Here is a 27,540-nt window from a genome sequence, read left to right as displayed (position 1 = left end):
AATTATTTAAATTATATTTATTCATATTTTTACTTATGATCGCAATTGTATTTTTGCTTATGTTCAGTTAATAATTTTCAGTTTTCTTCTTGTTTTCATATATGTTGTCTTTCAAGCCGTATATGTATATTGTTGTTTTCTGTTGAAGTTGTTAGGTTACTATTTTCTCCATCATGCTTTACTCTTCATTAATTATTAGTATATAATTTATGTTTATTTGTTTAAAATTGCATTATGTTTTCTGTCATTTTGTTTCTGTATTGTTGCTTTAGACGAATAGAATTGGAAAGATTTGTAAATTTAACAAAATAAGACATCTGTTCCCAATTAGAAGAATGAAAAATTTAATTTTGAGAAAGTCCAAAAATGTTAGTTTTTTATATTTTATCCATTTATTATATCGTTTGTGTGATTATTTGTTTTTTATTAGTTGTAAATGAAAAAATTAAAAAGTAAATGATGTGTGATTTTAGAGATTCTCTATTTGACTTTGGTTTCATTCTTTTATTTTTTCGTTTTTTTTTTCTTTTGTATTGTTTAAAAAACTATAAGTTCCTTTCTATTATATAAGTAGAGTGAGTAGTTTGTGTCCTTTTTTCAATTTTTTCGTATTGTATTGTTCCTTTCATTTCGGTTGTAGTAGTAAGCGAAAATGTCTTTTTTGGTAGTGGTAGTGTGTAACTTCTTTATTTTTCTTTTTCTCGTATTATTAAGTTTCATAAAATTGCTGCCTTTATATTTGAGTTGTTTTTCTTCTTTTTCACTTAGTTTAAATAATAAGAAATGAGTTTCTAATTTTATCAGTTTTGTAATGTAGTTGATTTCCTTGTTTTTTTTTAGAGAGGGGAACATCGTTGTTTCAGTTTGCATCGATGTTCCTTCAATCCATCTTCATGACTTTCGGTATCATTATTAGTAGTCTGTACGTGGGTGTGTGGTTTTCTTTATATATTATGTATGTTTATTAAATATAAGTAAATAAAGCAAAAAAAATGTTATTGCATGTACGTTATACATATGTCGTTATTGTTATATATTATATAGTATATATAGAGTTCTGTCATATATCGTAATATTGTTATTTCATCTTATCGATCGATGTTCATAAGTTATGTTGAATTTGTTTATCATTTGTGTGGATGTATGTGTATGTATTTTGTAAGGAGTGAGTTTCGGTTTACGTTAATAATAAAGATAATGTTGTTTCGTTACGATACGATATTTCTTTTTTTTATGGATTTTTTTATATTTTGTATCTATACGTTTCTGTTTGTGGTTTTGTTTATTTTGTTATTATTGCATATTCAATAATAAATACTCAAATTCTATTCAATATTATTATTGTTGTTTATTTATTTTTGTTTATACTTTCATAATCTTCTTGTTGCATGTATTGTATTTTAATAATTTCATACGAAATGTGTAAGACGACATCATAAATCATCATGCATTTCTTGTAGATTTATTTTTATATATATATTTTTTTATTTTTATTTATTTTTTTTTTTTTGCTTTTTCATATATAGAATATATAATTGAAGAGAATATATGATAGATTCCTTTATTTTATATTTGTATTAATGTTTAGCAGTGTTTTTATTTTGAGTATAGCAGTGTATTTTCTTTAAAAAGATGACTTCGTGTTGTGAATGAGGGCGGGGAGTGTTTGGGAGGGGAACTTTATTTCAGTCCTTGAATCCTTAAATTTCAGAGCTTGTTCAATTATTTATTCCAAGATAATACCTACGAATAAAAAGAAGATGGTTCTTATATGGTACATTATTTTTATATTAAATTACACAGTTTTAGGTATATAGGATTGATTTTTGGCAATATGTCCTATAATTGGAATCAGTAGTTTGTCCAATAAAGAGGTCTAAAGGGGATGTGAAATTCCGAAGCAGTATAAATAGAAAACACATTGTAACTACTAATTCTAATTAATTAGATCGTTCATTTTAGGGATTGATGCCGGACATTTTTGTGTGTAGCGAAGGAATTACCCTTTTGGACAAAATATTCTTCTAATTTGGCGTCATGCCCTCAAAGGTTTTATTATATTTCACCACAACTGAATACCTATTAAATATATTTGGTCTAACAGTGGATTTAACGAGGAATCGCAAAAAGAAAAAAGTCGGAAGGTTGATTTTTAACCTTCCGACTTATTTCTTTTTTTTCGTAAGACCCATTAACAGCCGTATGAAAAAAAAATTAATTAGATTAACACAATAGGAATTTCTGACAAACATATTTCCAAAGATCATCATAACTCGAACAACATGTGAAAAATTAAAACATCACTTATCTGTACATACCTGGAATACGTGGTAAACGTGCTTGTGCCAGAAAACCCTTTGGCTGAGGTCCCTTAGGTGCTCTGATTACAATCAATCGTGGCAATGAGTCATCTGTTAACTTAAGCCGAGAGATCAAACGGTCAGGACGATCATTAATTTTTAAAACATTACATGCCGACGATTTGCCATTACGCTAATATAAAAGTAAATATAATAATGTCAAGATTAGTGTATAAGCAATTGGGTCGATTTTCATTATTCCACCTCACCTGGTTTGTAACAACAGAGAATTCGACAGTGTCTCCTGGATGCAATGAAACTGCGTTGCCTTGTACCTCGGACATGTGAAAGAAAAGTTTCTTGCCATCTTCAATTTCATAATTTAGAAAACCAAATTGACCCTTTATAGAGTCCACTGTGGCACGTTTCTTTTGGCGGACAGCGGTAATTTCAGCCGCACGACCAGTTTCATCGATTTTAAAATTAACCAAATCTCCAGTTTGCAACAAATCACGCTTGTTTACCAAGCTGGTAATACCAAATTCATGCTGAGACAATACCTGTGTGCGAGTTTCATCCAAAATTTCTATTAAACCGGCATATTCCTGTTGATCGGGATTGATGCAACGCAGAGGACGTGCTACCACACCATTGTGGACTCCTTCCTTTACAGCCGGCTGTGGAATGGATCCTTTGGGTAAAGTGCGAACATTCTCCGCGGGCAAACAATTACCCGTTACAGATGTATTGCCATTTGGTGACAGAGTGTACTCAACTTCCTGGCCCAATTCCAACCAATTTGGATTGCCAACATAATTACTAAAGTGGAAGAAAACCTCTTCGTCATGAGACAAAGTCTCAATGAAACCAAAATTCTCTTTAATAACGGCTATAAAACCCCTATACATGGGTTGGGCAGTTTCGGTGCCACTCAAATTGTTATTATCCAATTTGTTGTAGTCTTCTATCTTTGGCGTTTGCATCATCTGGTGGTTATTGGTCATGGTCATGTAACCATTCTGAGTTGGAATTATTAAGCCGCCACCACCATTACCTCCACCAATTCCCCCAAGTATGCCATTAGTGTGTTGACTTATTATTGCAGGATCATTATTTTGATTTAGAATAAGATGTGGGTGATGTAATGCTACAGGTGGTTGCTGTTGATTTTGTGGATTCGTTGTACTAGTTGCCAATTGTTGTTGCAATGAAGGGACCAATTGCTGCTGTTGCTGCGGTGGTGGCTGTTGCTGGATAGTTGTTTGCATGCCTGGTTGCAATGTATGCACATTTTGCACATTAACAGCAATCAATTCTTTATTTCTTTTTACCTACAAACCAATGAGAAATTCATTTGCGATTTCCTGATTGTATAACAATCCAAAAATATGTCTCAGTTACATACCAAATAAATATCAAATCGTACACGGTCTCCAATTCTAGGTGGTTTTTCACAGTCTTTCAAAAAATACATAATAGTCTTTTTAAGTTCGCCATGGTCGTAGGTAATCACACCGCCTTCGACGCGGTCTTGAGATTTCACTGGGCTCTTAGGAGCCTCGCGTGTAACAAACCCTATGGGAAATATATTGCTCAGTTATCTAGTTTATTACTCAGAATTAGAGAGAATACCATACCCTCAAGGTTATTAGCTACTAAAGTTTCAAATTGCACAGTACCAGTGGGCAAATGCTTTATGCGTATAGCATGCAAACGTGATGCATTATAGGGAACACCTTGCTCCTGGACCACTGTAAACTCAACTTCGTCGTTTACAATAATTTCACGACTCTAGAGGGAAGAATGGAACATTATATAATGATTAGCATATATGAAGCATATGGGTCACCATGCAACATACCGTATCCAAAATTTCAGTATAATGGAAAAAGATGCGAACATTGCGTTCAACACTTCTTATAAAACCAAAGCCTTCCTTCAAAGAAGCAATTACTCCTTGCTCTCTTTTTTCGCCTGAAACTTTAAAAGTCTCATCTAGCAAAGAAATCGATGTGGCACGTTGCAATTGATCGCGTCTGTCTGTAGCCAATAGAAATTGAACCCAATCACCATGACGCAAAGTAAAATCGCCCTTCTACAGGAATAAACAAGATACCCTATTATATACTGGTATAATCATAGAGATGGTAGATAACCTTACCTGATCTTTGTCTCCAAATGGCACTTCAACTTCAGAATAATCCGGAGCTCTGTAACGTATACGTCCTGGCAACGGATCATTGGTTTGCCTAGTTGGGTTGTTACGATCCAAGGGTTTCAAAACCTGCCCCTTGTATATGGTAGTATCGACATCCTCGAATATAACAGAGCCTGGAGGCAAACGAGTTATATTACAGGCAAATTCACGACCCTTAAAAATACACACACACACGCAAAAAATTAAAAATAGTCTTAAGTTTGGAAATCATTTAAACTTACTGTACGGGTTTGTATGGTAAATTCAACATCGTCTCCTGGACGTAATTCCACATTGCCTTCGGCTTCAGAAAAATGGAAGAATATCTCCTTCACAACGTCAGCGCGTTCTATAAAACCAAATGATTCTTTCATTGAACAGACTACTCCACGGTATTTAACGGGTTGTGCTGGATTTTCCAAACGAATGTGACAAGCGCCCAAATTTCCTCTGTTTTAGTGCAATAAAATAAATTAATATAATTCATTACGGTCATTATTTTGTCATTATTTACCTTTGGTTGGTAGCAATCTGAAAGCTTACTTTATCCCCAGCCCTCAAATTAACATTACCCTCAACATCGTCTTTGGTATAGGGCAAGAAAAAGCACTCTCCCCGATTTTCATAGCTTATACGACCAGTGGTTTCGCTCGAATTCAAAATGTTGTTATTATCGGTACGTAACTCTGTAGTAACGGTGCCAGTGACACGTTCCTCCGAAAGCACCTGATTTTGTGTAAGGAAAATGATTTTAAATACAAAATGGCAATTATGGAAACATCCACATCACTTACAACTTCAGGAGCAATTTTAGAAACTTGACTAGCAATGGGTTTGCCGGTACGACGATCATAGGTCATTTCAAATTCTACAGGGTCACCAATTTTCAAATGATCAATATTACCACTGAATTGTGAGAAGTGAAAGAACAAACGAGCCTGCCGCTCGCAACACTGAATAAAACCATACGAATGCTAATGCGATACCAAAATTTTTTTTAGAATTTAAAGTTCAAATCCGAGATCATTTGCGTACTTACCAATAACTTTTCTATTATACCAGTCTCACGAGTTGTCTGACTTGGATCATTGGCAGCTGATGAATTGGATTGGCCAAAATTGGAACCACTCCCATTGCTCAACACGCTATTCGATTGAAAGACACCAACCGTAGCCGGATTTTGAATAATTTCCGGAACTTCATTGGCATCAAAGATACCAATGGGTGGATGTTGACTCATTGGCGGTGGCCCTTGCGATGTTTGATGATGAAGTGGTGGATGCGTTTGATGATGATTTTGTTGATGATGTTGCGGTGGTTGCGGTGGTGGCTGAGTCCCCAAAGCAGTTTCCAATGAAAATGTTCCAATTGGTGGAAAATTATTCGAAATACTCAAATTACGCATGGCATTCATATTCATCCATCCATCACAAGGCAAATTGTCATAAATTTCTATAAATAAATGTTGAAACAAAATAAGTCGTTTCGAAAATTCAATTTTTGTTTACATGACAACAAAATTGTAAACATCGTTGCGTCTGGTTAACCTTGCAATCTAAGCCTTGGATCTATGGAGAAACATTTCGACACATTCATTTTCCGTGAGATACAGGCCATATTTATCAATTTGCGAAATTCGAATTTGATAAAGAAAATTAATAAACAAAACATTTCAAATTCTCAGGTAAACGAAACCTGTTTCTACGAATGCCATGTAATCGCATGGCTTGTCTGAAAGATTAGATTGGGTTTTAAAGAGCCAGGACTCTCCATTTAATGTTTCCTCCAAAAAAACGGAAATTAAGAAAGAACTTTCTTTTATGTACTTCTTTTTCTCTGCTTCAAATTTTCTAAACTTTTTTTATTTATTTTTCATTTTATTTATTTTATTTGCTCGATTTTTTAATTTGAAGCCATGGGCCGATATAGGTTAAATTACAATAAAAACTACTCCAAAATATGGAATACAAAATTATATAAACATTATGACTTAAGACTAAAAATAATAATAATATTATAGGTAAAAAGTACTTAAATAAATATAAATTTATATGAAAAAAAGAAAATATTTTGATATATAAACAAGTAAGGAAAGTCTAAAGTCGGGCGGGGACGACTATATTATGCCCTGCACCACTTTGTAGATCTAAATTTTCGATACCATATCACATCCAGCAAATGTGTTGGGTGCTATATATAAAGGTTTGTCCCAAATACATACATTTAAATAGCACTCGATTTGGACAGAATTTGATAGACTTTTACAAAATCTATAGACTCAAAATTTAAGTTGGCTAATGCACTAGGGTGGAACACAATTTTAGTAAAAAAATATGGGAAACATTTGAATCTGAAACAATTTTAAGGAAACTTGGCAAAAGTTTATCTATGATTTATTGCTCGATATATATGTATTAGAATTTTAGGAAAATTAGAGTCATTTTTACAACTTTTCGACTAAGCAGTGGCGATTTAACAAGGAAAATGTTGGTATTTTGACCATTTTTGTCGAAATCAGAACAACATATATATGGGAGCTATATCTAAATCTGAACCGATTTCAATCAAATTTTGCACACTTGACTATACTACTAATTGTGCTCCTAGTGCAAAATTTCAACCAAATTCGGCCAAAAATCTGGCTTCTGGGGCCATATAAGTCCATATCGGGCGAAAGATATATATGGGAGCTATATCTAAATCTGAACCGATTTCAATCAAATTTTGCATACTTGACTATACGACTAAGTGTTATGTTTGTACAAAATTTCGGTATAAAACTCTGGCTGCTGGGTCCATATTAGTGCATATCGGGCGAAAGATATATATGGGAGCTTTATCTAAATCTGAACCGATTTCCTCCAAAATCAATAGGGTTCTATTCTGACCCAAATTAGGAACATGTGCCAAATTTGAAGGCGATTGGACTTAAATTGCGACCTAGACTTTGATCACAAAAATGTGTTCATAGACAGACGGACGGACGGACATGGTTATATCGACTCAGGACCCACCCTGAGCATTATTGCCAAAGACACCATGTGTCTATCACGTCTCCTTCTGGGTGTTACAAACATATGCACTAACTTATAATACCCTGTTCCACAGTGTGGCGCAGGGTATAAAAAAAAAACAATATTATTAAAAGTAATTAAATCACATATTTATGGATTAGCATCAATAATATCGCATGGTAATTATATTAAGCGTTAAGACAAGTAATGCTGCAGGAAAGAAACCAAACCAATAGGACATCTAATTTAAAAACCATACAATTCATGTTAATTCACAAAGAGAAAAAAATGATGTCAGATTAGCATTGGAAAGGGCTTGAGCTCAGCTTTCATATTCACGAGTCTTCGTTAGAAAAGTATTTACGAAAAGCGCGAATTGGAAAATAAAAATAACTAAGCCGCGTGTGGTATAGAGACTAGCTTCATTGGAAAGGGCTTGAGCTCAGCTTTCATACCCACGAAAGTTTTCATAAGAAAGTACTTGTGAAGAGCGCAAATTGGAAAATAAAATTTTTAACAAGTTTTTAAAACGCACCCACTGGGCCAAAACTAAGCCGCGTGCGGCATAGAGACTAGGTCCGTTGGAAAAGGCTTGAGCTCAGCTTTCATACCCACGAAAGTCTTCATTAGAAAAGTATTTGCAAAAAGCGCAAATTGGAAAATAAAATTTTCAACAAATTTTTAAAACGGGCCCACTGTGCAAAAACTAAGCCGCGTGCGGTATAGGTTCATTGGAAAGGGCTTGAACTCAGCTTTCATACCCACCAAAGCCTTCATTAGAAAAGTATTTGAGAAAAGCGCAAATTTGAAAATAAAATTTTCAACACATTTTTACAACGTGCCAAACTAAACCGCGTGCGGTATAGAGACTAGGTTCATTGGAAAGGGCTTGATTAAATTATTAATTAGAACTTTAATTTAAAATATATTGGTGGTATTTTTGCTGTGTGATGAAGATTTTGTTGATTCAATTAAATCCAATTGATTCGATTAAAAGTGTAACTGATTAAGATCGCAATTAAGATTGCGCAAGCCAAGTCCATTACCCTTAACCAATTTCCATAAATTCGCCGGACTACTATAATTCTCAAAAAGTCTAAAGTGAACTCTTCCCTTAACATTTCTCTTGACTCTTTTACAACGGTTTCTATGCCTGCGGTAAGTTCCCCAATTCAAATCACTCCTATCGCGAAGGAAGGCTCTAAAAGCTAGATCACACATTGATTGATGGTACCTTATAACTGGACTACTTAAGACGTGTACCGATTCAACTTCACTTTTTTCTGGTATGTTGAATGTAGTATGTCTAACCCCCGCATAAAAATCGACATTTGCCGATTGACATCAGACTCACGATAAACTTGCCAAAAATCGGCAACTAAAAAATTTCGCTGAAGAACCCCCATGTTGTAATTATAGGAATCATAAAATTCATAGAACCGATCGGAGCGCTGTGCATAAATGCCAAGAAATATAAAAAATACATTTTTGGACAAGCTATGTGACATAAGATGTCAAGAAAAAGTCAATCAAAGAAGTAGAGTGATGAAATACAAATCGAGACACCCAATCTATTACAGGATTGTCTCACCGAAACCGCATTCGCAATATCAAAAACGTTTCTATTAAAATCACCCATAATGATGTGTTATTATAACAAACCAAAAGGTCTGCAATTTCGCTTTCAAAATCCCCAAAATTACCATGCGGTAAATAGACAATAGATAGATATCCAGATTTTCTCTATTTTAAGTTTCCCACTTGTTGAAAAATGTTGAACTTCGGCCACAGCTTTATAATTATGTCAGAACTATTTAATGATAAAATGGAAGTGATTGATGACGTTTTGGTATAGCCCCCTATATAGACCGATCTCCGATTTGGCTGAAAATTGAAATCTAAAGGTATTCTAGGACCAAAAATAGGAGTGCCGAAAATGGTGCCTATCGGTCCATGTATTTATATAGCCCCCATATAGACCGATATCTCGATTTTACTTCTTGGGCTTCTACAAACCGTATTTTCTATCCGATTTGCCTTAAACTTCAAATAAAGAAGTATTTTAGGACAACAAATATAGATGTGATGAAAATGATGGTTATCGGTTCATGTGCTGGTATAGCCCCCATATAGACTGATCTTCCGATTTTAATTTTTGGGCTTCTAGAAAACGTACTTTCTATCCGTTTTGCCTAAAATTTAAAATCTAGAAGTATTTTAAGATCACAATAGGTGTAAATGAGATGAATCAGCCCATATGTTTGTATAGCCAACATATAGACCGATCTCCCGATTTTACTCCAAGGGCAGTAGTTTTTATCCGATTTTCATGAAATTGCAAATCTTGTGGTGTTTTATATATAAAGTCATTGTAAAACAAGATTGTTTTGAAAATTCGCCCTATTTTCACCGATATATTTTGAACCACTTATAATTTGTTAAGTGAAAAAAGTCACAAAAACCAAAAAACGGGACATTTCACAAACAGTTCCATTTTTAACCTTCATTTTCGAATTCAGCAGGCCTAGAGGATATAGATGTGGATGCTGTGAATATTTTTTTTGTTTTGAATAGTACTTCCAATGGTGATACCATTGAGGAACTTGATGGGGCTGGATTTTCCTTCGGGAATATTGACATGGTTGACTTATGTCAAGCTTTAGATAGGGTTAAGTCGAATGCTATTGGCACTGACGGCATTCCTATTAGATTTTTGAAAATAATATTTCCATATATTTCTGTATACATTCTTAATCTTTTCAATATGATCATAACCACGTCTATTTACCCGGTGGGTTGGAAATTTGCTCGTGTGGTGCCGGTTCCGAAAAAGGGTAACTCTTATGAATGTGAAAACCTTCGTCCTATAAGTATACTTCCTGCTCTTTCTAAAGTTATGGAGCATATACTTTAGTATCAGATAGTGGGGTATATCACATCTAGGAATTTATTGAATAGTAATCAGTATGCATATAGGAGGGGTTATAATACGACGGCTTTCCTTTTGTGTTTGACTGAACATGTGAGATGTAGTCCTAATCGAGGTGAGAACTGTGCTATGGTGTCGCTTGACCTGTCTAAGGCTTTTGATCGTCTAAATCATGCATTATTAATTAACAAGCTTAGGGCGAACTATGGATTTTCAGGAGTTGCGTGTAGACTGATTCTGTCATACTTGCATGGGAGATCGCAGTTCGTGGAGTTGAATGGGCGGAGTTCGGGTACTGCATTCTTGAGTTGTGGAGTACCCCAAGGTACTCCACCGCTCCTGTTTATCATGTTCCTGAATGATTTTGTTCGATGCTTGGAACCTAATTTTGTTAGAGTATATATGTATGCGGATGACATTCAAATTGTATTTACAGGTGGAATGGAAGGTCCGGATAGTTTGGAGAGGCGCATGAATTCTGCTCTTGATATTGTTTATTCCTGGATGGTTGATAATAGTTTGGTTATTAATGCAGGTAAGACGACGGCGATTATGTTTCAGGCGGGGTATCGCAATGTGACCTATCCGCAAATCAGAATAAGTGGTGAGGTTATTCAGTTTGTTCAGACGGTCAAATGCTTGGGTATTACAATTGATGCGAATTTGGATTTTGGACAACATATATCTTCCCTCTCAGCGAGAGTGACTTTGGGACTAAGGAAATTATACAATTGTGGTATATACTTGACTGAGCGTGTCAAGCGTATAGTGGCCCATGCTTTGCTGATGTCTCAGATTAACTATTGTATCGAGGTGGTATGGTACGTTTCAATATAATAGGTCAAAGATTGCATTGATTCTGAACAGGGTAGTGCGTTATGTTTTTGGGTTGCGTATTTTTGAACATGTGACAGATAAGGTAATTGATTTTCATGGTTCTTCATTTGAACCTTACGTTTTGTCGCGGAGATTAATGTTTTTCCATAGGATGAAAAGAAATGGGTTGTTACATGAACTTCTTCAGGGATTTGTTTTTTCCAGATCGGTGAGAAATCCGTAGATAATTATACCACGAATAAATTGTTCCCTTTTTGAGAGGGGGTTTATTGTTACTACTGCTACGGTTTGGAACAATCTTCCTGTAGCAGTAAGGGATTTTGGGCTTCCTGAGAATCAATTTAGGAACTTGCTACTGACTAGTTTGAATGAATATATTTAATGTTGGCTATTATTTACCAATGGTAGGTGGTCGTTTACTTTTATTAATATTAGTTTTCTATGTGACTTTGGCCAAAGTGAGGATGGTGGAGTGGTAGGCATTGTAGGGTAATTTAAGTATTAAGGATTAGTATTGATAACTTTACAATTACTATTAATGTATTACTATTTTTAAGAACAATACGAAGGCCACGAAGGCTTACTGTTTGTTAAATAAATGAAAATGAAAATACAGAAGTCGTCAAATGTACATTTTCAGTGTAAACTAGTGTTAACAAACACCACACAAAAATTAATATTTGGACTTAAAAACACACTTTGGTATTAGGGAGATAACACAAAGAGGGGCAAAAGAAAGCAGCTGATTTTATCAATTTAGAATCTTGAAATATTAACTAATAAATTACAAAAAATCCCATTGGAGACTTCAGGGGGGAACACAACTAAAACTCTAGTTAAATTTTACATATATGGACGAACGAACATGTAACAATGAGACTGCAAAATATTAATTTTATAACAAATTTAAAACAAGTTTTACACATTATTATTATTTTAAAATATAGTTAAACCCACTTAATTCAATATTCATTTCGATTTATTTCGATAGAACCCAGCAAAAACTAGGTAATCACATCTCATTACAATTTACATTACCAGGAGTAAAGCTGACATTACACATTGCATTACATTGCGATGAGTTATAACGACTAACTTGTAATGACAATAACAAATACTTCTGGGTAATTGATATTCTCAAAATGTAATGCATATGGCTTTTAAGGACTTAATAAAATAGAATAAATGATGGTACCATTAGGTACAATTATTCACATAATTGATCATTTATTAAAAAAAAAAAACTCGAAAAGAATATTTTATGTAACGGTAATTCTGAAGATGTTTCCGTTGAGGAATATTCTTCACGAATATTTCAAAATAATTGCGTTTTAAATTAATGACATTACCATAATACGTTTCAAATAAATGCTATTATACCTCATTCACATTACACTTTCAAAATCGACTTCACTAGATTTCAACTGTCATGTGGTTTATAAAAAGGGATATATAAAATCCACTTTTAGTAGATTTTGAACATATTGAGAATGGACTATTATGTATATTATAACGTAATTCTCGAATCAAACCTCTCAAACAACAACATTTATTTCTATTTTAATTGTGAAATTATTTCAAACACATTTCGCAATATCCGCAATACCATCGGGTACAACACTAAAAGATCTATCTTTTATATATAAACCTGGAACCCCATCTGTTTCAATTTGACCACAGAGGACACATTTCTCTCTTGTTTCGTATATGCAACATTACTTCGATTTGGAAGATTTCTGGCAAAAGGTTTTAATTCCAATCGAAAGCTATCGTTTCAGTTTATCTTTGGTTAAAATTAGAATTGGCTTTTCTATCTCTTCCGGTTTGGCAAATTTATGCAAATTTCTATGGAGAATTATATCGCAAAAAAATTGTATTCGTATATAACTCATTTTTTTTCACTATAGGTGGCGCTGAAACGAATTTTAATATTTTCCCTTAATCCTAGTACTAAGATCACGTTTTCTCACGAAAAGCTATTATACTCCATACAAAAAACGTTAGCGCGGAAAAAATGCGAAATGTTTGTTTTGAGTATATTCAGACACATATTTATAGAACCCTGGATTTTTCTCACGAAAAAATAGGCAGGCATATTATTTCGCATAAATAAGTCAACATCTCTCTATTTACCTACTTAGTACTAAGCATAACATGTGAATTCTATCACCTTTTTGTCCACCAGTAGAAATACTCAAGTTCTTCTTGAGCATTTCTCCCATTTGGTACCTGAACGGTCATATTCGGTTCGAGTGGCAAAATTATGGAATTCGCTGGCACATCACCTGAAAAATTTTTCAATTAAACCTTCATTATTCAAGCGCAAATTACTTTTATATTTCTCAGACATGGAATGATCTGTCTAGGACCATCATACTGACAATCGATTTTCTTGCTGTACCAATCTTTTGTATATAATACTTAATTTTTATTAAAAGATTGTGTGCTAGTATAGGTTTAATAGTTAGTTTTAAGTCAATTTTTCCTGAATTGTACTAAATTCTATCAACATGTTGTCCTATAGGGCGTTGGTTGATTAAATAAATGAATAAATAAATAAATTGTGTTATTGTGAAAAAATATATTTCCACCATCTAGTCACTTATTATAATTTCGGCTGAAAAAATGTGATTAAACACATTTCAATTAAATAATTAATTGGATCAATTAATTTCGTGATTGAATCAGAAAATTTTTTTGTGTGTAATATAAAATTGCAGAAGGTTTGGATGACACACTCTACCTCGATAGGATCTGTTGAAATAGTAGAGTATAAAGCTTATATACATATGGAGGCATAACATCCGATTCCAAATGGGGATGCGAAAGAAACATTTTTGTTTAAGCTCTAGAGGAGGATAACGGTCTATGGAGGATATATCAAAATATACATTAATATTCATCATCAACCTTATTCCTGAAGTCACCTCCTCTTTTCGTCCGTCGCCACTAATTGGTATTCTGTTTGAACACATATATACTAATCCAGAGCTTCCCAACCCAATTTGCTTCGCGCCCCACCAAATATGTATCAATTTCGTTGCGCCACCAACCTAAAACAAATTTTATTTACCCAAATAAACAGAAATAAATATTAACAAAAGCTGAAAATATGATTAACAATAATTAATTAAATAATTAAAAATAAAAATTTTAATGAATATTATATAAAAGAGTTTATCAATTAGTGGGCAATTTGGCAATTGTTCCTTTCAATAGCTTGATTTTCAATATTTGGTACTATTACTGATAAAGTACGCCTTAAATCAGTTTTAACATGAAGGCAAGACAGATATTTTGACTTTATGTCTAAAAGTGACGAAAATGGTTTCAAAAATTTCAAAATGTGTGAATACAAAAGTGGGTACTGGTTCTGATATTTTAGCGAGAAATTTAGCCGTTGCAAATAAAGTGAACGACTAATAATGAAAAACCTACAACAAATTATAGAATTGCATGTAACTTCTATTTTTTCCCACTATGGTTATAAATGAACATTTCTAAATGTACGAATCATATACTCTTTTGTAGTATATTATTGATGTTTTATTGAACTTAACAATTAGTGTTGTTTTAACAAATTTAATGATACAAAACCTGCTCAAACAAAAATGACGATGCGCCCCCACTGGAACCTCGTGGTGCCCCCTAGGCCGAAAAAAGTCTGTTTTGATTTAATGTTTGCGTAATGTCCCTATGATACATTCCTCGATATATGAAAAGTCTTTTTTGATTCGAGTTCTTCGCTTTTGGAATCATTTGCCTAATTCACAAAGAATTTTTTCCTTTCTTACCAATCATACAAGAGTAAAATTTTGGATCATGTAAATGACAATGTAATGAGTTACCATTTTCTTAATAAATGTGCTGGTTATTGGGTTTTTATATTATTTAATTTTGCAATACTTTGTGGTTGGGGGATCAAGTTTTAATTGTAATGTATTTATCATTGATAAGATTTTTACCATTAAATTAGTTATACTACAACTTAGTCGTAGTAGTTAATCTTACAATGCATGTATTATAGGCCTTATTAGACTTCCTATGTATTGAAGTTTGAAATAAAATAAAAAAAATAAAATAAATAATCTGACAATTTCACACTGATCAAGATTATGCATATCTCATATGGTCGAAAATTGATATTTCGATGTATTACAAACGGATTGGCAAATTTAGTATACCCACATTACATAGTAGTGGATATAAAAAGAGATTTAACATAGTGATCAAATATTTACTTTTAAAGCAAAATGTCCCCAAGAAATAATTTCGGTGACTCGTTCTCATTTTTGAAATGTTTCGAAATTTTTAATTACTAATTTCATCTCTATGACTAAGGGTATAAAATAGGTTAGGTTAGGTTAAAGTGGCAGCCCGATTAAGTTTCAGGCTCACTTAGACTATTCAGTCCATTGTGATACCACATTTAACTAAAAGTACCTATTACATATGGGCACTTCTAGTTTTAACCACTGAACCTTCTCTATAATTTTCTTTTGTTGAACCAACCAGATTGTTCCAGAAACATTAAAAGACTGCTTAAGTTAACGTTTTCCAGGTCCGCCAGTAATCTAAAACTATATGCCCCTAAAATTTGCTTACGCCTTACACAAAATGCAGGACACTCACACAAGAGGTGTTTAATTGATTCCTTTTCCTCCGCATCATGACAGCTAATACAATAGTCATTATACTTCACGCCAATAGTTTTTGCAAAATCGCCTATCAGGCAGCGACCCGTTATAGCAGATATCAGGAGTGATATCTGACGTCTTGAGAACACTAGCATATCTAGTGTGCGGTTCAGATTTAAATGGGGTCATATTTGCTTGGTGTCGTCACAACCCTTGCAATTTTCCCATCGAACATTTGCCATCATGACAGCCTTCTCACGCAGTAAGAGCTTGCAGATAGCCAGAGACGTACCATACTAGTTCCCCTGGAATGTATAAGGTAGTTCCTAGCCTTGCTAACTCATCCGCTTCGCAGTTCCCCGGTATGTTCCTATGGCACCCATATTAGGTGAATATTGTACTGCTCAGCCATCTCGTTGAGAGATTTGCGGCAGTCGATGGCCGTTTTCGAGTTAAGGAACACAGAGTCCAAGGATTTTATTGCAGGTTGACTGTCTGAGTATATATTAATGCCAACAATTTTTGGAACATTACTTCTCAGCCAATTCTGCAGGGTATAAAGTATGTTGAAAATTGATTAACGATTAGAAACCCTAAAAGCTTCAACGTGTTATGATTTAAATCTCAGTTTTTCAGCAGCTTAGCATTTTAAAACAGAGTTCTTTCGGAAATGATTTGACACGTTGTTCGGACCCTGCCTTCTATTATTTAAAACTAGCCAACTACCCAAAAAAGTGCCACAGTGTTTAACCCTTAAATGCAGAAGACCTCCGACACCTCTGAAAAATTATATAATATGCAAAATGGAAAAAAAGAATATGTGCATACCAAATTTTTTGAAAAAAATGTGTTTTTTGAAAAAAATAGTGATTGTATCTTAAAAAATACAGTTCGCATTAAACTTAGTTTTTATTTACAAATAAACAATTTGATTTAATTACAGAATAGAAAATATATTTTTACACAACACAGTATTTTTACCAACATTACTTTCAAATCTGGTACATATTATTTAACTTCAAATTTGTAGTTTTTTGAATTTTTGGTCAAAATTTGATTTTCAATTTTGACTGCAGAAGTACTACAAGTTTTCCGGAAAAACATATTTATATTTAAAATTTTTAAAAGTTTCTGGTTATATCGTAAAAGTTACAGTGCGCATTTAAGGGTTAAGATGAAAACTAAGTTCATGTTTAACAATGAAATATACGCAGATAGGCTTAAGTTATAGCCCAAAGCCATTTGAAGATAGAAAAAAATTCGCAAGATATGATTTGTTTTTCATTCTGAACTAACTTAGTATCCTCCTTTATCAAATGATTTAATTTAGATGTTTATCGTTGTAAAGTGTATGTAATAGTAAAGTGTAATAGTAGGCACAAAAAATGTCTTACCTTCTCCTGTACGATATCCTTTCGATTGAGTATTCATATTGGTCGAACAGAGAGATGTAAAATGCAAGGAGTAAAGGATACGATGTACTGGAAAAAACTACGTTGGATACAAAAAGTTGAATTTATATATTATACGACTCAACAATTGTTGGTTGGTATACACTGCATTCGATTTGATGAATATGCTGCAACGCAACAGATGAAGATGATTGGGGATATTTTGAACACTTTAAAATACACACTGGTTTCGTTTGGATAATTATTGTTTTATGCTTGGGTTTTCTTATTTTGTTTGCAACAGAAAATGTTAACGAGAGGCACTGATTTTTTTATTATGATGTTGAGGGGCTTTGTATTTAAAGTGGAATCACCATTAACGACGAATCACAAATGGCTTAACAAGAAAAGAAAAATGCTTGGAACGCGTTTAAATCTTATAAAACATGTGATAGTCTTTTAGGGTTTGGAACTTCTTTAACTTCATTCAATCTTTTGTCTGTTGGGTTTGTTTTTATTGCTTAGTTGTTGGTATAGGGATTGTTCGATTAATTTGAAATTCATACACAGATCATTTGTAAAAAAAATCTTTGGGATCAGATGCAAGTTAAAAATACTTGGAAAATTTGAGAATTTAAGAGAATATTTTTTCCACAATTTAATTTTTATATTTTGTTTATTTTTATTTTGTTTTTTTGTTTTTTTTTTTTTTTTAATTTTTGGCGTGGTCTTGTGTTTAAAAAACACTTAAGGATTAGTTATGATTTAGATTTTCAATATTATATATCTATATAAGAACTTTGAAAACAATTATAATTTTCCTTATGATGTATTTGCAAAGTCTTTATTTACCTCAAGACTTTTTATTCTATAAGATGTGTAATTTTTGTTGTTTTGTTTTCTTATAAGCTTATAACTTATAGTTTTAGTATAGATTTTTTTTTCGATTTTATAATTTTATTACAGTTATATTCTTTTCTTTAATATATAATATACTATAGTATATGTATCGAAGTCCTTTAAGATATCACGAATTTGTTTCAATGTTTCATTATCTTTTTTAAGTTTTTTTCCTTACAATGCTAAGTTTTTATACTAAATTAATTTTGTTGCTGCTGCTGTTGATTTTTTTTTTTTGTTTTTAATTTAGCTTCATTTGTGTTTAATTTTAAATGTTTTTAGAGGGGGTTGTTTTCGTTTTTTATTAAATTTGCATTTCTAAAGATTCCTTTTATTAATAAGTTTATAAATTTACAATAATTATCACAGAGATGTTATAATCTTTTCTTTGAATTTGTTGGTTGATTTTTAGAGTTATTTGTTTCTCCTTAAGACTTTTAATGAATTCACCTTAGGTACTCTTATATGCGGTTAGAAGAGAAATCTCTCATAATTTTTATTTTATTTTTTCGAGTCTTTAAATTGTATTACTTAGTTGCTTGTTTTACGATAATGGCGACGTAGCCGCAGTTAAGGGCGAATAAGGGGCGGGGTGCAAAATAAGGATCCCTTTTTTAAAAAGGGACCTATGGTTTTCAAAGAGATCACTTTTATATTCTGAATTGCCTTTTCCTTCCCCTTACAGCCAAGAGTTTTTTGAGTGGTGGTAATTTATTTATTATTTATATATACGTTTTTTTTTTTTGGAATATCTTTTTATAATACGAAAAATTAAGTGTAAAAATGTCTTCAATTTTTTTAATTAGTTTGATTAGTGTTTGTAGTTTTCTTTTTATTCGTTTTTACAATGAAATAGTTTTAATTATTGTTTCCGTTCTTTTGTTGTGGTTGGTTGCTGGATTTTACTTCCTGTTTTTTTTTGGCAAAGAACTATGCCCAATTCGTCTGACCGCAAAAGGCTTGAAAGCCCTTGGTTACCTTTCCCGCTTGAGCACTCTGCACGTAAAGCTCCCACACTTTTCTGTCTTTATCTTATCCGATACTTATTTTATACATGTATGAATTTATTTTTCAGTTTTTTTTTTTTTATAATTATTCCTTAATACTTTGTACAATAGTAAAAATCTTATGTTTAGTGTTTTTTTTTTTGTTTTAATAAATTCAATAGTATTTTTTGTTTAGCTTTAAGTTCTTGTTTATGTTGCGTTTTAAATTTAACTTTTTCGTTTTATTTGTACTTTAAAACTTTCTTTCAGTTGTTGGTAGTTGTTGCTGTTGCCATTATATTTATGTTGTAGTTGCTGGTGTTGTAATAATGAGGATGTTTAATTTGTGGGCGTGGTTTATTTCTTTTATTTAAAAAAAATTGTGTTGTGTTCTTTCTACTGCTGATGTTGTTGTTGGAGGATTTCGGTTTGAATATAATTGAAAGCGTTTCTGAATTTGTTGGATGTTTTGGGCAGGAAGTTAATTTTGATGCTGATGGTTGTTGTGTTGTTTGGGGATGTAGGATATAAGTAAATAAATAAAAAATATATTTTTGAGAGCTTTGTAGAATTTGAAAATAAGGAAGAGAAGGAAATGTGGATTTTGCTATTTTTGTTTGTATTCGAGCTTTAGAAAATTATAGGATTGATATTGGGCTAAGGCTGATGACAAAAACGTTATGTACTGAAGATAAAAGGAAACTCTGTTCGCTTTTATTTTCCTTCCAATTGCATGTAGTTTGTTGCTTTTGTTTTGATTCCTTGATTTCTTAATACTCCGTTAATTGGTTGACTTAGTTTTGGTCGTTGGCGATTATGGAGGAAGGGGAAGGTCCCCCTTTTTGGCAAGAAGCAGTGTCTCAATTTATAATTTGTCTTTACGATGATGTAGAGTTTATTTTGTTCTTTTATTCTGCGCTAACTTCTTAGAGTAATTATTTCAGTGGACAGATGCGTTTAGAGTCTGTTTTGTTTGTTTTTCAAACGTTTCGAATTTCTTAGAAATTCTGAGTATTTTCACGTTTTGTTTTTTATTCTTTATTGCTAAATTTCACTAAGTGCTTGTTTGTTTTTTTTTTTCCAGTTTTCATCCCAGTTTTTCAGTAAGTCTAAATGTTTTTTTAAGCTAAGCTTAGCTTAGCTTCCTCAGCCCCACGCGTTCCTCCTCCTACTAAAGCCCCCTGCACTCAGCGCGTTATTTTGTTCTCTATATCCTTTGACTATTTTTTCCTTGGTATTGTTTTTGTAATTATATTTTTTTATAAAATAGGGATTTCGGAATATTTCATTCGCTTAGTTGTTTTATTTTTAGATATGGAGCAGAAATTAGTTTCCAGCCACTTCCTCAAAAGTTCCTCCTAAAAACGCCGGTTTGGTTGTTTTTGGTTTTGAGCTTAAGTTGTTAAATTCTCTGTTTTGTTGTTATTTTTGATTTATTTTGTTTTTGTTTTTTGTTTTGTATTCGTTTCGATGGTGTTTTATTATTATTTCAGTTTATGATGAAAAGTGATGTCAAAACGGAGATTTAGTTACAAAAGCTGTAAATGTATAGAGAGAAAAGAAAATTTAATTTAAAATGGAATACGTGCAAATACAAATGCTTGGTAAAATAGGTTTGCTTTCAAACTTTGCATAAACATAGATAGTCATTATTGATGTCATACAATTACTGAAAATCGTAGTGATATTTTCCATTCATGGTACAATTATTGTAAGGTAGCTTCACTAGCCCAAAAATAACAACAAAAATATAAAAGCAGCTCATCACAATGTCAGTAAAAGTAAATAAACAAATACAAAAATCTTTTGTATAACTCATGAAAAATATAGTAGTAACCCATATCCAATCTGTTCATGGATGTAATGTTCCTGTATTCTATTTCCCCCGGTAATCTGTACATATAGGCCTTTGGTGTACTTTCTCAATAATTCAAATAAGAGAATACACTTTTTGGAAAATGTTTGTGATTTGCGAAATTCATAAAAATACCTATGGTCATGTTAGGAGTTAAGGTGAGTACTATGTTAGGTTTTTTCACCAAAACACTAAATTAAAAGTACAAATATATTTATGAAGACGATTATACTTTGATCAAGTCTTGCCAAATAATGGGTGGAAAAGATCCAATGAATTAATTGCAAATAATTTTATATTTCTAAAATAATTAATTTAAAAAAGTACCCATGAAAATAAGCTGGTTTTCAGCTGAGCATAGTACTCAGCTTTACGCTATAAAATTGGATATAACTAAAATCTATGAAGAAAAACTCCAGGAATAGACCTGATTTTTACCTCTATAAAGAGGAACGACACAAAAGTTATAGTGCAACCACCAGAAGACTGTGAGTGCAAAAACATATTTTTATTTTAGGAAATTGAGCATGAGATTTGACTAGAGTGATCAAAAGCGGTGGACCGGTTTTTCGTTTTGCACCGATTGTCGGTTTTGTATAAAATCCTATTTTCGGTGTGCCGGTAGAAACGGTGTTTTTAATAACATAAAACCGGCTTTTTTATGTAAACTGAAATAAGAAAACATCCCGAATGTGTTGTCTGCGCACTTCTAACTTTTTCTGGACACTGTCAACATAGTATTCGTCCAAGCTGTCAAATAAAATACGCTAATTTTCTAAAGAAATCCCAGACTGCTTGTGCAGCAGTATATACAATACAATTTTATGTTGTCGAGGCTGTTCAACATCGTATTTAATACAGCTTTTATGAAATATTCACAAAAAGCATATGCAACCAAAAAATAAAAAATTCAATATTTTAATGTTTGTCTACGGTATTGTTACCGCAATTACAAGGAATTTAATTTTTACATTAAAACATTTGAGGAAAAACCGGTTGGACGGCACCATAGACTGAACTATTATAAAACACAAATTCCCTTTCACAACCAAAATTATTCGCGTCATCCATTGTGGTGCAACAATATTTAGAAAAAATAATGAAGGCATTGCACCCCAAGGAAGCAATAGCCAGCTAAATAAATTGTAGAAAAAATCCACCTTTACCATCCATTACGTTCATTCATTTAACAAATTAGACGAATAAACTTTCTCTTATTTCGCAACTAAAGTGCATCACCCAATATTCTATAAATTTCATTTCATTCCAATTGAAACACTTAATTGTTTGTTTTGAAATTATGTACATATGTAAAGGCAAGTACAATGTTCGCTTTTCACGTTGAAATATTAGTGGTTACTTTATTAAAACTAGGACTGTCACCCGGGATAAATCCCGTCCCGAATTCAAGGGTTTTTATGGACGGGATTAATCCCGAATCCCGGGATTTTTTATTTTTAATCCCGGAATTTTTCGGTATCCCGAAAAACTTATTCCTATGTGTTAAATGGTGGCTTTTTGCCATTATTTATTAATAAATTGGAGTCTTCACTCATTGCAAACGGCCCTTAGATTTCATACCCGACAAAATGAGTTAATAAACATTTATGGTACACCTTGAGTAAGAATTTATTATACATGAGGTATGCTATAAAAAGCACAATTTCATAAAAAAAATCGAACTAAACGATAACGTCCTCCTTTGAACAATGAGTTCATGTGAAATGGAATTTGTGCCACATAAAATAAAAATCAATGATGAAAGGTCCGTCGACAATATGGCAAGATCGCTTTTATCTTTAAGAAGTTTTTAAGAAGTTACTTAAAACAATGAAGTACAAAAAGATTAACACAAGAGTGTATCCTTAAAATATTGTGCTGAGTAAGATAGCGATATGAAATTGGGTTTTCATTTGTTTTTGTCATATTTTTTTGTTCTTCTTTTCTTCAGTTGGATTAAGTGTTCGTTAAGTATTATAGCAATTTGTTATTGGTTTTTAATTAACTCTCATGTTATTTTATTTTTTTATTATCATTTATTTATTTATTTTATTTTTTTTTTTTTTTTTGAAAATAAAATTTATTTTAACTAAATTGGTACGACAATTTTTTGTGCTGTAGATTGTTATTACATAAAATGTTTAAAGAATCCAGAAAATCCCGGGATCCCGTGATTCTATATTTTGAAATCCCGAATCCCACGATTTATAAAAATCGATCCCGAATGACAGCCCTAATTAAAACAGTTCAATATAAAGCAGACTTTGCAGGAATAAGATGATTTTCATTTATAATTTTGATTATTTAAGGAAAAGTAATCGCGAAAATAAAGTGATTTGCAACTCGAAAACCAAACATAGTACCCACCTTAATACATTTCCAAAATATTGTAACAAACCCAAATATATTTGTTAGAAAGCCTGTCGGATGGCAATCCTCCAAAGAGTATAAATAAATTGTATTATTTTATTTTATTTATTTATACTCTTTGATGGCAATCCTCTCATAATTTGCGCATTGTTTTATCTCTTTCTCTCGCGCTCTCTGTTCCAATTTCGGTCCCCGCCCGGAGAATAATATTCTATTTGGAGTATGGTTAACAAAGCAAATATCCATACATTTGTTGAAAGAGAAAATGTTTTCTTTTTGTGGAACTTATGTATACGAATAACAAAACAATTCTTATTAGATTTCTCTAATATGGATTCTAATGCTCTTATTAGCCCATTTAAATTAGAATAAATGTACAAAAGGTGCAGGATGCAATGTTACAATAAACACGCATAATTCCAAAGCATTCACAGTGAAACGATGGAATTGAAACACAATTGCGTCGCCCACAATGCGACCGGCGATGCTTGTATGGGGAAAGGAAATACAGCCTCCTCAAGCTCAGACAGACACTACATAATTTCTAGTTTTTTTAGAAAACCATTAACAATTTCCACTTTCATCACTTAATTTCGATGTTATGAATTTAAAAGAATCCAAAACAAAATCCGCAAAATGCTTTCTATTCCTCGACGGCACGAATTGAGGGTACATTTAATACGCACACACACATACAATCCTCTTTTCACTGGCGAAAAAAAAATTTTCAACACTGCATTCAACGCTGCATTTATAAAATTTCTATTATTTTTATGAATTATATCATAAACACATATTACTCTACGATTTCCAACATTTTTTCAACAATAATTAATATTTTTCGCCACTATAATCCAGCAAATTAAAATCACTCCTCCATCAAATAATACGTACCCACGAACACAGACACAACACATAGCCAGTATAGTGTTGAGAAGGTATAGTTATCCGGTACATGTACTCGGTTCAGTAAATATGGTGGTCGGATGCATAAAATGAAAAAGTAACCGTGACAGACTAAAAATTCGCCAATAATAGGCCAGTTTTCTTTTGAGTACTATAGTACATTTATATGAGTTATCCATAACATCATTGAACTGGTAATCTATCCACAATTTTTATTATTTATTTTATTTGAATTAGGTTTCACATACAATAAGATATTATAATATTTTAATTAGAGTATGTGATTTTAAGAGGTAGTATTACATATTTAAATAACTTATTTTGCATTATGCTACAATATATAAAATACATAAACATCATTAAAGCTTGGAATGGATTAAGAATAAAAACAAAACAAACTATGAAAGTGTACATGGGACAGAATTATTGAAAAAGTTAAACTATTGAGAATAAAATGTATATAGTGACTTCTTAAACGTATTAGCGTTTTGAGTAAATTGTATTGATGCAGGCAAAGAGTTCCATAGACGGCAAGCAGAGAGAAAGAAGTGACATTAAGAAATTAAAAGTTGGTGTTGTTGGGGTATAAGCAGGATTCTCCGGTTGGTTCTTCCGAATCGTAATTTATCGTAAAGATACGTAGGTGTTCTGGTGTAGATAATTTTATGTAAGAGTGTGAGAATTCGTATGTCCAACAGATTTTTAAACTCGACTCCATATAACTTTCTTGAGAAAGATGAACAACTTTCATAACGTTTGATACCATAGACATATTTCATCAGTGCAAATCGCATTTTTGCCCAATTATGTTTTGATAATGTGACGTTCACTCGATCCTCAATAGCAATTTATTGTGATTAATTTGAAGAATAACATGAAGATAAAATGGGTAAACTATTTTACATTAAAAATGCAGGACTTAGCTTGTTTTCTGTGATAGTTTTTACTCGGCGTCAGTCAAATAATAAAGGTATGCTCAATTAGAATCGTAGGAATGACCTAGATCGATGAAAGGTTAAATTTTTTGGCAGATTCTAAAGAATATGTATTCAATGGTTGATGGCTTTTCAGTCGAGATGAGCAGACTTAATCGTCGGCGGCGTCGAACGGGCAACAACGTATGGCGACGACGGATACCAAATTCCAGATGATGAGTGCCGAATGTAGGGTGCCGAATGACGGAAGTAGGGATCTATAAATCGAAAATCGATTATTCGAATTTAAGGGCACCTTATACGGTCGGATAAACCATGCGACACAACACGTTGCGGCGACAAATCCGATAGTATAAGGTCGTGTTCGGCAGTCGTGGGGACGTGTTGGCATAAAATCAAAACAACTTTGATTTTTGCTGGTTGGGTGGTACAAATCATTGAGTGTAAGGGGATGTTCGACAAACATTATCAAAGACAAATTTATTTTTACATTAAAAACAGTCATTTCTGCAATGAAATTAATGATGGATCGCCAATTCTGGTTAAAAATTAAAGAAATATATAAATCTAAACCAGTATTGTGGCAAAAACGTGGAAAAGTTCCACTTACAATCAATGGGAAACCAGGCGACAAGTATTTTGAAATTCATCAAGTAATTTGTAATATATTAAATGTGGATTACTTCAGGAATCATTGTTTTGACGCATATACCAGGATTTTTTTTATTATTTTCTTACATTTTTTCAGTAAAAAATGGTTTCACCCATAAATCTTCGTCAATTTCATTGTTTGTTTATGCTTCTTCTTATTTTTTCATGTTGTCATCACATTTGTTCGTGCAGTGTAAGGGCAAAACTTGAACGAACACACAACAAATAGACGAACCTCTGTCGGAGTGTTTATCCGACCGTCTAAGGTCCGCTTTAGGCATTAAAATTTAAAAAAAGTCGAAATCGATTATTAACCTAAAAATAATCGCAAAAATCGATTTTAGATATTTAACTAATTTTTAATTTTGACCATGAAAAATTGATTTTAGACTTTGAACTAGTATAATAATAATAATTTTTAATTTTTAATCAATTACCATTACAACTAAAAGTTGAAAGAAATTTTAAAGAATTTAAGCGTAATGTCATTGAATATGTTAAACAAAACTTTTAATTTATAAAATCCGAACTAAATTATAAGTTGCTATTGTCTAATAGCTTTAAATTGCTAAATAAATAAATAAATAAAATAAAAAATTCTGATTTTATTAAATAAATTTCAATTTCCTTGTATTTATAGGGTAATTATTTGGGGAAATAAAAATCAATGATTCACATATGTTAAAAATTTTATATTGAACATTTTAAAAAATATTAAGCAAATTTAAAAATTAACATCTTTAGGTGAGTACTATGTTCGAGTTTTTCACCAAAACACTAAATTAAAAGTGCAAAAATATATATGAAGACGATAACATTTTTATCAAGTCTCTTCAAATTATGGATGGAAAGGATCCAATGTATTGATTGCGAACCATTTAATATTTCAAAATTAATTGATTAAAAAAAGTAACCGTGAAAATAAGCTGGTTTTCAGCTTGAAAACTGAACATAGTACTCAGCTTTTAATGGAACAATAATTTTTGGATTTTCTTACCAACTATTGTTAATAATACTCACAAAAAGACAAATAGATTTCATGAAATTGAATATTTTGTAGAATCATTATTTCTATGAAAATCGATTATGAAAAAATCGAATATTCGAATTTTCATTGGTAAAAATAATCGAAAATCGATTTTTGATTAAATGGTAATAATGGAAATGTCGAGAAATCGATTATTGGTTTGTACTATAGATCTCCACCACAGCCCAACAAATACAAGGATGAGCATTTTTCATAGGTAACGCCATATCAATTTGATAGTGAATCCCATCTTCAACATTAATTCAAATAGCCTTGCAAATTACTTGCTTTCAACAAATTTTTAAAGATGTTTGAGGCATTAAAATGAAATTTAATTTGAAAATTTGCTAATATGTTGAGAAATCGTTGCTAACGTGTTGAATTCTACTGTTGAGGGTAATGTCTGTTTTTTGTTGAGAACGCGATTTTCTCAACAATTTCTCAAATTGAATTCTAATCTAATTCTTTGAAAAAGTTGTTGAAAGCATATTGAATATAAGCATTTTTCAAATGCTTGTGTTTATTGGGAGGATGAACGTTCCTCAAATGCAACACCTTTTAAGTTTGAGGGTAAACATCATTTTCAACATAAATCCAACTTTACT

General features: G+C 32.2%; 1 protein-coding gene across 1 annotated transcript; it reads right to left on the bottom strand.

Annotated features, from left to right (window-relative positions):
- Unr (cold shock domain-containing Unr) lies at positions 1–24,252 on the bottom strand. Its single transcript, XM_075308225.1, has 13 exons — positions 24,113–24,252; positions 17,309–20,729; positions 5,537–5,949; positions 5,292–5,471; positions 5,012–5,223; positions 4,740–4,947; positions 4,462–4,671; positions 4,162–4,395; positions 3,938–4,091; positions 3,706–3,875; positions 2,570–3,631; positions 2,319–2,493; positions 1–1,743 (listed from the first exon to the last, which is right to left on the bottom strand). The coding sequence occupies exons 2-13, from the start codon at positions 17,343–17,345 to the stop codon at positions 1,727–1,729; spliced, it is 3,072 nt and encodes a 1,023-aa protein (XP_075164340.1). The 5' UTR covers positions 17,346–20,729; positions 24,113–24,252; the 3' UTR covers positions 1–1,726.
- Between the last annotated feature and the right edge of the window lie 3,288 nt (positions 24,253–27,540).

Source organism: Haematobia irritans, chromosome 4, assembly GCF_050003625.1.
Source record: "Haematobia irritans isolate KBUSLIRL chromosome 4, ASM5000362v1, whole genome shotgun sequence".
NCBI lineage: Eukaryota > Metazoa > Arthropoda > Insecta > Diptera > Muscidae > Haematobia > Haematobia irritans.
This window is presented reverse-complemented; position numbering and strand designations above follow the sequence as displayed.

Excerpts from the sequence above, each read along its gene's own strand:
- Unr (XM_075308225.1), bottom strand. The coding sequence starts at position 17,345 with ATGAATACTCAATCGAAAGGATATCGTACAGGAGAAG. Across the intron at positions 4,948-5,011 it reads CAGATTGCTACCAACCAAAG|AGGAAATTTGGGCGCTTGTC; the intron begins GTAAATAATGAC and ends GCACTAAAACAG. Across the intron at positions 3,632-3,705 it reads TACGATTTGATATTTATTTG|GTAAAAAGAAATAAAGAATT; the intron begins GTATGTAACTGA and ends ATTGGTTTGTAG.